The following is a 12,323-nucleotide window of genomic DNA, read 5'->3' as shown; positions in this document are numbered from 1 at the left end:
TTTACATAAAAGTTTTAATGAAGGAAAATAATGTGATAAAAATATTAAGTATAGAATATTTCTAAAAGATATAATTTCACTAGTAGGTACTCAAAAACCTGTCCGGTGAATCGGAAGTCAGTTCTATTTTAGCTTGAAACAATGGGAATGCTTTTTAATAAATAAATTGATGGAAAAGCAACGTTATAATATCACTTTCTTACAATGCATTAAAGTATAAAACTATTAGTTACATGATTATCAATTAACATCATAATACCTGCAAAGTTCATATTATTTACAATTTCGGTATTGACTCGATATTGCACATTTAAACTTAAAATTACATACGTTTCGTGACAGAACATTTCCAGATGGCCACCGAGGTTAACATAAAACTATTCGTACTACAGTCAGCCCGGCAAACATCTTGAGCAAAAAGCGGCGTTTGTAGCGCCGGCCCAAGCAAACTCGGCGCCTTAACCGAATAGTACGAGTCGCGCCCCTTGAACAAACTGCATATACAGCGCAATATGGCATTGATAAAAACTATATTTTTATAACTTTTTATTGCTGTGCTGCTATACACCCGCGCAGGCCAATTAACTCGTGCTCACGCGCATGTCCCGTACCCTTGCCATGCCGCCCTGCAGCAGCGCCCTAGGCGGTTGCCTAGTTCGCCTTTATGAACGGACCGGCCCTGGGCGTATGAGGGAAATGGCGAATGCGAGAAGCAAACACCAACTTAATATTAAAAATCGCGTGCAGTACACCATTCGCAACCAACATCGCGTCAGTTCAAAATGTTTACGGAGCATAATACCTTTCTAAAAGCACGCCAAGTATTCTCGAATATATTCATAATTAAAAAATGTAATATACAGATTTTTATAAAAAATGTATTTCTGATAGAATTATCACAAGTGAATATGACATCGAAAATATTTGAGTATAATGTGTCTATAAATATATCGCGTATTTTTATGGTTGTCGAAAATACTTGGCAGACAGAAACACCCAACTAGACTAATACAGCTTTCTACAACTATATTATAAATAATTAATAATATATAATAAATAATTAGGTAGGTTGTGAAAAGAAATTTTAAAAACATTTTAATTCATTTTCAAGGTTACAAAGGTGTCTAATTTTTTGACCTAATCTATAAATCTATACTAATATTATAAATGCAAAAGTGTGTCAGTGTTTGCTAGATTTTCAAGGCTCATCTGTTTTTTACAAAATTTGGTACAGAGATAGCTTGCTCCCATGATACTTTAGTCCCGGAAAAGCAAAGAGTTACCACGGGATAAAAATAAATCCACGCGGGCATCATCTATTTGGTACAGACAGACATAGCATACTTTTTAAACCGGAAAACCAGTCTCCACGGGATTTCCACAAAACTTAAATCTACGCGGACGAAGTCGCGGGTATGATCTAGTGAGAAAGAATGAAGGAACGTTTTGGATTCTGAGCGTGGAATCGTACAAACTAGATCGCTCGTGGGGCGTCCCCCAAGTGAATACACATACAAAACTGGTCAGGCACGATGTGGCATTTAAGTATTTAAACAGCTAATAACACGTGCTATGTGACACACTAAATGCAGACTCGTCTAAATGGTAACTTAACCTAATTTCATATTTTCACCACTGAGATTTTCATAAAGATTTTATTAATTATTAATGATACTAAATAATATAATTTACGGGATAGTAATAATAATATCAATATTCAAAATAGGCATATCTCATAATAAATCATAAATCGATAAAAACAGTAAATAAAACTTTAGTCGATTAACAAAAATATGAGTCATTACTCGTTAGGTACTCATTATACGAATAAAGTCAAGTCAAAAAGCGATCTTCAATAGAATACATTAAATTATTGATATAAAATTAAACTATGTACGTATACTTTTGGAACATTCACATCTAAAAACACGTTAAAATCTAATAACAACAATGATCTCTATAGCATGCTATGTACAAACTGTCCATCTTTACTCTTTACCTCCAGATAGTCGCGTTATAAAACTACCAAGCGGTATTTGTATGGCAAGGTTCATTTTTTACCGTTCACATTTCTTTTTTAAAAGGACCCGTCTGTTAATTTATTAATGTGTAAATACAATTTAACATAGTTACTAACGGTATCGCGACATTTTTTGACCGTTTGACCCTCGCCTATAATTCTGTCTATATTGTCTTTGTCTTATTTTAATGCTAGATCACACATTAGCTTAAATAAAAGGTAAATCTGTAAGTAAAATGATAGGTTCGCTTATGTTTAGGGTTGTAATCACTTTGGTACATACAGCAGTGGCCGCTCAGTTCATCCACTTGCGGCAGTTGGGCGCGCCGCACATGCACATGATCTTGTGCGCGTCGTCCTCGATGTCGAACTTGTAGTCGTAAGCCAGCTGGAATGGAAACGAGTAAGCATTTTAGTACGGTTAGTACTGTCGAAGTAAAATGTACCTTGGAGCTCTTGTTTTAAATTCGTTTTTTTATGATGAGGCAGCAGATGTCTGTCCACTTACCTCCTCGCCGCGCGCGATGCGTCGCTTGGCAAAGATGATGATGCGCAGATGTCGGTCCACCTCCACCGTCTCCGCCACGCAGTTGGGCTGGCACGAGTGGTTGATGTAGCGCGCGAGGCCGCCGCACAGAGTCGCGTCCACGACGCGCCGCTCGTCCAGGCGGAACATGTAAATGCCGCGGTTCTGAAATAAAACCACTAGTTTATACATATCCGGCTCGAAGGGCCATAACTAGCAATATTTTTGACGTTCTGACTAACAAGGACGCGTTATAAATTGACTCAATTCTGATAAGAGGCCTCCCCGATTAGGTGTTATGGGCTCAATAAAACTGCCAAACCCCTTCCAGGTTAGCTATTTTTTTTCAAATCGTAAATCTTGACTGCATTATCACTACCAGCCAAGGGCCAAATTGTTATCAAATAAAGAAAAACCAGTGGAAGTGTCAGGAGATGAATGTCGTAATAACTTGTGGCCTGGACTACCAGTAAAACACATCAAATCCATAGTTTCAGAAAAAGAAATGCTGCAAGTGCAAAGAAATGAAGCAATTACCCTGGCTTCGTATTGCTTCTCGCGAATCTCCGAAAGCTCGGAGCGAATGATCTCTCCAATATACTCGATCACCATGGTGTGCTTCTCCAGGTCGCGCGCGGCGTACAGGCCGAGCCCTTGGATTTTAGATCTGCAGGAAAAATGCTTGTTTTAGCTGACTTTATCAATTCAAATTCTTTATAGTGAATTGCTCCTAGTATGCACAGAATAGGGGCAGGCGGGGTGCATAGATTTCGCGACATCAAGCAGAGGCGGCGCGACGGATCTAACCATTTTTTTGCTTTCAATAAACGTGACCTTGTACAGTACCTGGCGAGGTAGACGTTGTTGCGCCACTCCAGCTTCATCTTCTTATACTGGCTGCTCTTGGTGTGCACGAACTGCTTGGAGTAGGGGCAGGCGAGGTTGGCGGGGTGCGCGTCGAGCGGCGGCGGCGGTGCGGCCGGCTGCAGCGCGCGCGCGGGGCGGCGCCAGGCACGCGGGCAGCGAGCCTCGCAGCGCGCGCAGCCGGACGGGTTGACGGCCAGCCCGCCCTCCAGCAGCGCCGAGCGCCCGAACTTGAAGCGGTAGTCCGTGAGCGTTTCGATGCCTGGAACGAAGACCAGGGTAAGCCCAGCGCAATTTTGGCTTCTATCGCCTGAGCGTCTAGCAGATGATTAGTAGTTGTCTCAAAATAGTTAACGCCCGCTGAGAATTTTGCCTCATCATTTGTATGGGATTACATAACAAGGAGAGCGCTATACTAACTTCTTTCCCCAGATAGGGTATAGGTGAATCTTTAAGAACTTTGACAAACTTTATAAACTAAACTAACTAACCAGGTAAACTTTTAAGAATACTAAAAGAAACTTATGGATAAATTAAACTAACCTGGTAAACTTTCAAGAACCCTGACTACAGCGGGCTCGGTGAGACCGAACAGATCCTCCCCGGTGACGTAGTTCGGCCACAGCTTCAGCACGCCTTCCTCCCCGCGCCCCTCGCGCAGCACGGCTACCGCGTCTAAAACCTGCACAAGGTGGGTACGAACATTTAGAGTACTTCTACATCAGATTTAACCACCAAAATACCTTCGAATACCAAAATTAGTGTTATGTTCGAGGATGTAATAGTATTGTACGCGACAGGACGAGATGGCAATCGGGGTGTGAGGCGGAGGGGGGGGGGGACGCCCCGCACACCCGCGATATCCTGCATTGGGTTTGTGCGGGGCGTCCCCATCCCGATTGCCATCTCAACCTGTCGCGTATACATTATTCAACATGGGGGTAATGCAATGTCTTAAGTTACGAGTGCCGGGATAAATACCAAACGTAACGAGGGATGTAAGAGTAACCTGTCGAGCGTAGCGTTGGAAGATGTGTGTGTATGCGCGTGTGTGCGCGTGTGTGTGTGTGTGTTTCCAAGTATGGTGCCACTTGGAAGTTTATGAATGGGACGTACCGCAGCCCATGCGGCGCGCGGCGTGGGCGCGCTGAGCTCCTGGCGCGTCTCGTCCTGCGCGCGCACGTGGAAGCGCGGCCGGCCCTCCTCCTCGGAGATCCAGCACACGTAGCGGCAGCGGCTGTTGGCGCGCCGCATCGACCAGTAGAAGCGCACCTGCTCACCACAACATCACGATATTATAGTTACCTATTCTAATAAAGTCAAAGTCAAATCACTTATTCAAAATAGGTAACATTGTATAATGCGTAAAAAATGACTCCTCACGCGCCATTATATGTCAAATTTCATGACAAAGACTCAAAGTTACGATTTTAGACCTTATATTAAAGGTGAACCGTACTTTTAACATGAAATTCGACACACAGTAAAAATGGCGCCTGAGGAGTCATTTTTTACGGACTAAACACTTTTCGTTTGTTAATTGTTGGTTTTGTAGGATAATAATATAATGGAGATATTTAATTACGTAAACTTAAACTAAAGCTACGACGGTTCCATATTCATGTCATTCTTCATCATCATACTTGCAATTTGACATCGTATTTTCAAAATCCCTTCTTGGGAACTAGAACAGCTTGCGGCCCCTGTATAACTTTGACCGTATATTATAACGTCGCAATTTAGGGCTCCAATACTGCTTGCAAAAATAATAAAACTAGTTTAGGAATACGAATTAACTTTTATTACACTTTTAGCTAGTTTTTTCTTTGATGGAGATACTTGATAGAAGTCGAAAGCCAATCACTTTGAATGATGTATGTAAGAACCCTATACCTCTAAATCTTAGGCATTTAGAAATCTTGTAAAAACAACTCACGATCTTGTATCCAATAGGGTAGATGTAGTTGGGCGTGTGGAAGGCGGCGAGCTGGTGCGGCAGCAGGTGTCCGGGGCTGAGGAAGATGAGGCCGCCCACACGGATGAGGTGGTTGGTGTCCGAGTGCAGCATCACCGACGCCACCTGGCGTTGCTCGTCGCGGCACACGAATACGCGCCGCCCCACGCTCAGCGTCGTCAGCTCGTTGTCCTTCTCGTTCTGGATAGTGGTTACTTTGTTAATCTTACTTACTTTTATAGTACAGACACTGCAGGAAGTGGTCATAACGGAAAGTGATCATACGGGGAATGCACATACCGGGAAATTGTCATATTGGGAAGTGGTTACAAAACGGACCGAAACGTACCACAGCCTACCCTACCGAGAGACTTCACACAGTCAACGAAGACGTCTACAGTCCGTTCACTATAAATTTTCCCCTGACGTTATATTTGGCAGCATTGCAAATCACACATTAATACACCCTAAGCTCTAAGGAATAAAGCAAACAAAGCAATGGTTGGCACCATTGCATTGACGGCAAGGGAAAAGTTATAGTGAACGGACTGTAGACATAGCAATTTAAAGAGACGGGGGGAGAGAGGAATTATCCTATAATAATATATATAGCAGAAGTCGACAGAACATTAGTAGTGGATCAATCGTTCGGCTATATAGGTGTTACGATTACGACCGTAAAGCCGGCTCGTCCACAAACTTCAAGGGCATTATATTACTGTAACAATTTATGCTGTGCCAACTGCTGTGCCATTACATTTTGTAACTTAAGTTTGACAGCTCAAGCAGAACCATCTTTAAATTTACGAGGGCGATAAGATTTAAATGTCGTTAGAAATTCAGGATCCAGTTTTACTGCTCAATCGCAAAAAGTAAAAGTCTCGGTGGTGGACATAGATAGAAACCTTAAACTAAAAAGGCATCATGTTGAACGAAATGTATCGAGGCATACTATTGATTTTTTTATTACAAAAATTTTATTTATGAAATATGATAAACCCAAGATAAAAATTTTAGTCATAAAGACATAGTGATATTAAAAAATGCGTCTCACCTTTGGTGCGTGCGAAGCGCAGAAGGCAGTCTTGTTTTTGTAGAACACGCAATTGTCCTTCACGGCGCACCCCACGTGGTACACGCTTCCACATCGCACCTTGAAGCAGCGCACAGTCGCTCCCAGCCTCCGGCACACTGCACAAGTGGCGTTGGACCCATTGGCCAGCGCAGAGTCTACGTTCATCAGAGCGCCGCTCACAGTCTCGTACACGCCTTCCGACCAAAGAGCACAATTGAGATGAACCCATCGATCGACGTCGCAGTTCAATAGCCTCGATACACCATCAGCGACGCCGTCACCTTGAATTCCACATAACTCACACTTTCGCGCGTCTTCGTTCGTAACAGGCATGATAGCGACTCCTGTTCTAAAGACTAGTTCGGTCAGTTCTCGGTCCGTTGGGCGTTTATACTTTATCGGTGGTCCAATACAGCCTGGTGACCAAGTTTTGTATCGTGTTCCTCTGAACTTCTCCTTCTCGACGCTTTGATTACTTTTCTCGTCGGTCTCGATGCTCTTCAGATCTTCATCGAGGGCACTGACGTCATCACCGACTTCCTTCATTAATTCATCGTTATCTAACGAATCCATGAACGAGAAATCCATTTTCTCGTCTTTGATATCAGGTTTTATGTCTAGCTCATCGGTTTCCATGCTTTCAGTAGATGCAGTATCAAAATCATCCCTGTCTTTTGACAAATTGGTTTCTATATCGGATTTGCTATCTTCTTTTATGCTCGTTTTTGATTTACCGTCTAAAATGATATTTGTCGGACGCCAAGCGAATCTTTCATAGCACTGTGTACTGCAGAAATACAACTCAGAATCACTATCGCACAGAATTTCTTCGGCATTTCCTTTATTAGCAGATAAAAGAGGAAATTCTGACGCCTTTGCTCGAACAACAGAATCCAAAATGACTACGTCACAATGCCGGCAGAATTTGGCCGCTCCGTTTAAAATACTTTGAATATCAATCGGTGTTCCTTCTTTGCCATCCTTTCCTTTAGATCTATAAAGTCCAAGTTTATGGGACGGCGGCGTGGCCGTACGTTCTATTATTTGGTACGAAGTGGGCGGTGGTATATGAAGTATGCCCGCAAGCTCTTTCAATACTCCGAGAATGTCTTCTGCAGCGCCGGACGTGAGAGTAAGAGTAACTGTAACATTTTCATTGCTTTCCGTACTGTTAGGAGAGTCTTCCATTTTTGTTTTAAGTGGTGTTTCGGTATCCAAAGTTTTTAATGATTTCTGATTATCTTCTTCATCCTTTACTTGGTGTAACGACAAAGGCTTAACTCTTATAGGAATGGGGGCTACGAGTGGTAAGATGGGAGAAACACGGCCTGATTGAGACGATTCTTCTTCTTCCTCATCATCGTCATTGTCAATTGGTTTAAGATAAGGGAATCTGTCGTCAAATTCAATTTCATATCCCTCCGGACTGGAGCAACTCACTATTGTATCTGGGGTATCTGTATCTCTCTCTTTGCAAATAAAATCAAGTTTCTTATCCTCAGGATCTTCATCAAATACGATAGGCTGGAATTCTTGATCATAAAAGCCCCTCTGTGTTGATGCTGCCGGTTTTTCAGGTAATGGTTCCTCGTCGCCGAATGGTTTGGTGTTATAATAATCAGCTACGCTCGGTATTTTAGCGTTACCAAAATCACCAACTAAATCTCCTTTCAGAATATCATAGTCTTTATTTTTTAATTTTGTCAAATCGCCTGACCCGAATAGCGGACAAACTGCAAAGTTTGTAGTCAAAGCAGGCTCTTGTATCTGCATGGGGGGAAGTAATCTTAATTGGGCCATTAAGTTGTCAATAAATGTATCGTAGTCTTCTTCATATCTAGAACCTTTACGAGGTCGCTTTTTGGTGTTGACAGCGTTCATATTGTTTTCAGCGGCCGCTTTCATATTTAGTTGCATCTGTTTTCTTTTCTTTTGTTGATACTCTCGTCTTTTACGTCTTTTAGCTTCTGATGGCGTCTCTGAGGGATTGACTTCTGACGAATTTTCCATACTTACACTTTCAGGAAATTCCTCTTTCATAGGTTGATCCAATTTACCTTGATCGGACGCAGTAGAAACACCGGATGTCGCAGATTGTTGGGAACTCTCGTCGAGAAGCTCCTTTTTTACATCTAGTGGAGTAAAAGGACGATGTATAGGACTTTGTTGCGGTGGCGCCACTTCTTTTTTTATGGCTTGTTGTAGTTGTTGGTTTTCTATACTTGTTGAATACATTGGTACAGTTTTGATTGTGGGCGAACATTCTGGCACAGGGGTTGTCTCTTCTTTATTTAGAAACTTCATAGGTGTCTTTCTTACATCCATTAATGATTGTGTTGAAGTATATATCATTGGGGACATTGCAGATGTGGGTATTGACGTCTGGATTGGGCGATTGGAATACGGCGAGCTCACAGTAGTCATATGTCGAGGAGAACTCTTTGGTATTTCCACTTCTTGTGTCAAAGCTAGAGCTGGTGGTGGTATTGGTGGCCTCGCTAGCTGAGCCTCTAATGAAGGAATAGTTCCTAGAGCAGGGGCACTTCTTTGTATCGTTACAGTACGTTGTGGAATAATAGTTGATGTTGTAGTGGTAGTCTGTAATAATTGTTTTAACAGCACATTTTGCGACTCGTCATTTCTTTGGTTTGCTGCATTTTGTTGAATTATTTTGTTTCCTAAATTATCTGTTGCTGACATATTATTAGCCTCATCAGATTCCATAGGTTCAGATTTAACTATGACAGATTCAACACTATGCCTCTTAGTAGGCTGGATGTGGCCAACTATTACTTCACTCTTTGGCTCATCTGTTGACTTTGATCGTTTGAGTGGTGAAGTCAACTGTGTATGTAAAAGTTTCGACGATGTCACAAAGCTAATGGGAGCTTGCGTGGGTTTCGGTTGCATTTGCCCCATGGCAGTGCTCACGATGCTGTGAGTACGAACGGTAACATTCGGCGCAGGTTCTTTGCTACCGATAATTGCCCTTGAAGTCATGACCAAAGCCGGCGGTTGGCTGGAACTGATGTTTTGAGGGTTAAACTGTAAACCGCTCGTACTGATTTGTCTAGTAGGTTGTAATAAAGTATGACCCAATATACTAGTCGGCAATGACTGAGGTTTTTGATAGCCACTAACACTCGTGGTAGTAATATTTGCAGAGTGCATTAAAGAAGAGGGTGTTGAGGGATTATTGTGTATTTTTGATAAAGCTGGCATTTGCATTATTTGAGATGTTATGGTTGTATTGTGAGACTCTTCACCTAGGTTAAACGTCTGGTTGTTAATAAGAGGAGACTGTGCAGGGGATTTCATCATAGAATTTTGTATACCTAAAGGAGAATTAATAGGCGACACAGTAGGAGATTTTCTCATTTGTCCCATTGATGACAAAGTGTTTATTCGGGATCCAATCATTTGCGCTGCACTCATAGGTATTGATTCAGACACAGAACTAGATGTTTGTGCTTTGTCTATTCTTTGCATAGGCGAAGGTCGTGGTGCGGCTATTTCAACTTTTGAAGATGGAAGTAAAGTTTCAAAGTTGACTTGCGTGGGTGTCACAGCATCACTGGTTTTCCTCATAATCGTTTGAGATTCCACTTTGGGCGTATTAGTATTTAAAGAAGACATTATCGTGCGTAACTGCTGTGATACACTGGCCATATTAGAAGTTAGCTCTGCTGGCTGTGACAAAGGCGATAGTTGAGGTACTGTCGCCGATTGTATGGCAAGTCTTTCAACTTCTCTAGTAGGGAATGCGGGTGGTTCTTGTGATTCTCTACTATCTTGTTGTTTTGGTGCGTGATTTGGATTTAAATTAGGATTTTGAGCAAGCGGTGGATTTGGTTTCTTAAGGTTTGCTTGTTTCATGCCAAATGGTTTATTATCATCAGTAATATTCTCCAGAATGCTCAACATATGCTCGAATGTCTCTACATGTTTAGGATTACCTTCTACTGTTTCTGGATGCTCTCGCATCGTTATATCATTCAAATACCTTTCTTGGGAAGGAGTAGGTGACGGAATAGATATCTGAACCGAATCTTGAGTAATATCTGACGTAATTTGCATATTTGAATCAATCACCATCTCTTTTGTTTGATTTGCTATTGCTTTAATGGTCTTTACTACATTTTCTTCTGGGTTGTTGCTTGTAGATGGTGCACTTGGTATTGATTGTTCTTGTAGAGTTTTATTATACGATAGCAACATATGATTCTGCATTGAGTCTTCGGGCTTGTCTTCATCATCACCTTCCATAATATTGTCTGGTATTTTTTCAGGTATAGGATCGGGACTCTTTATGTCCGCTTTGCCGAGTAAAAGTGGAGTTCGATCCGACAAACAAAGCGTATGCGGCAACTCCGTCTGTTTGCTAATTTCGCTTTCAATGTCAATGTCTTTATTTGCTTGCATAGAGCATTGCTGATCTTTTTGCTTCATTTCTTGCGAGGATATGGAAAGCAAATGTTGGCTCACAGAAGGGTTTTGTATATCCATGTGATGTTCAGGAGCAACAGTGCTATCTGGTGACGTGGCCTCGTCCTGGAAGATCTTAGCCGGTAACGTAGCATCATGAGATACCGATAAACTTGACAATTTTGAGTTTGATAGTGATAAAGACATTGGTTTTTCGATAGTTTTGACGATTTTTTGTTTGACTTGAGGCTGAGTTAGAACGGAAACCGGAACCCTGGATGTACCTGCAATCGTGTTCGAAGTCGCGACAGTAATGACCGGATTCATACTGGCACTCTTTGCGATATTAGACGAAATAACACTAATTACAGAGTTCAGTGTTTTAGGCATAGACTGAGATGACATGTTCACAGTCAATGGAGGATTACTTATATTCAGAGGTACCTTCTTCATTTGGGGCTTAGATATACCTGAGACATGACCGGTTACATTAGCTATAGGCACTGAAAGATTCTTTAATACCGGTACGGAGATAGTTTGATTAGCTATCGAAACAGAGGCAACTGTAGCTTGGGATACTTCATTCAATATCTTAGTGTTCGTATGCGGTGAAAGGACAGTGGCGCTCAAAACTGGCAAACGAGAAAGAGCCGAACTTTGGGATTGGTTAACAATTTTATATTGTTGATGCATACTAGATGTCGGCTGTTTCGCGGGCGCTAAGCTTATGACCGCAACAGTTTTAGTCGTGGTTTCGGTGCGCGTCGGAGGTTTGTCTTGCGGAAGCTCCTCTTCGGCTTCGTCTTCCGGTTTACCACTGTCGATAAGCTCCTCGAAATCTTCTTCGGTAGCTATACGCTCCTCGGGTGATATAGCGCCGGGTTCCACGACCACGATATCGTCATCATCCAAATTGTCGACAAAATCTTGCATATCCTCATCGTCGTCGTCATCCTTCGCGAAGCTCATGCGAGCAGAGTCATCGGAAGCGCTCGAATATTCAACACTGCCCGAGGAGTACAGAATATACTTCCTCGCGTCACTCGTCTCGCCGATGTCATCGGAGCGCGTGTCGGTGCCGGGAGCGCCAGTCTTTCCTGCGAACCTCGGGCGAGGGGGCGTGCGGCGTTTGAGTATGGAGACTTTGTTGATGTGGGTGGTGCGTCGTCGCTCGTCGTCCTTGGGTGGCCAGCCCGGCGCGCCACCGAAGAGGCCAGGCTTGAAGTAGCGGTAGCCGGGCGGGATGGGCGCCATGTGGTGGTGGTGGTGCGCGCCGCCGCCGTGCTCGTGCAGCGGCGCGGGCGAGGCGGCGGGCGACGGCGTCGGCGTGCGCGCCACGTGCGGCGAGCGCGACAGTGACGGCGAGGCCGGCGCGCCGCCCATGGGGCTGTACTGCTGCCGCTGAAGGATTTGTTGGCGCTGTAACAATAAACAAACTAGAAACCAACGAAATTTCGAT

General features: G+C 43.0%; 1 protein-coding gene across 1 annotated transcript in view; it reads right to left on the bottom strand.

Annotated features, from left to right (window-relative positions):
- The window catches only part of LOC117987231 (histone-lysine N-methyltransferase 2C-like), a 65,925-nt gene continuing 53,602 nt past the window's right edge, over positions 1 to 12,323 (bottom strand). Inside the window, 7 exon segments of the mRNA XM_069502011.1 lie at positions 1 to 2,711; positions 3,084 to 3,213; positions 3,393 to 3,672; positions 3,954 to 4,092; positions 4,527 to 4,682; positions 5,347 to 5,565; positions 6,419 to 12,283. Of these exon segments, the coding sequence (XP_069358112.1) occupies positions 2,316 to 2,711; positions 3,084 to 3,213; positions 3,393 to 3,672; positions 3,954 to 4,092; positions 4,527 to 4,682; positions 5,347 to 5,565; positions 6,419 to 12,283 (7,185 nt within the window). The 3' untranslated portion in view covers positions 1 to 2,315.

This window comes from Maniola hyperantus, chromosome 12 (genome assembly GCF_902806685.2).
Source record: "Maniola hyperantus chromosome 12, iAphHyp1.2, whole genome shotgun sequence".
Classification (NCBI taxonomy): Eukaryota; Metazoa; Arthropoda; class Insecta; order Lepidoptera; family Nymphalidae; genus Maniola; species Maniola hyperantus.
The sequence above is the reverse complement of the archived record's forward strand: the minus strand, read 5'-3'. Positions and strand labels throughout refer to the sequence as shown.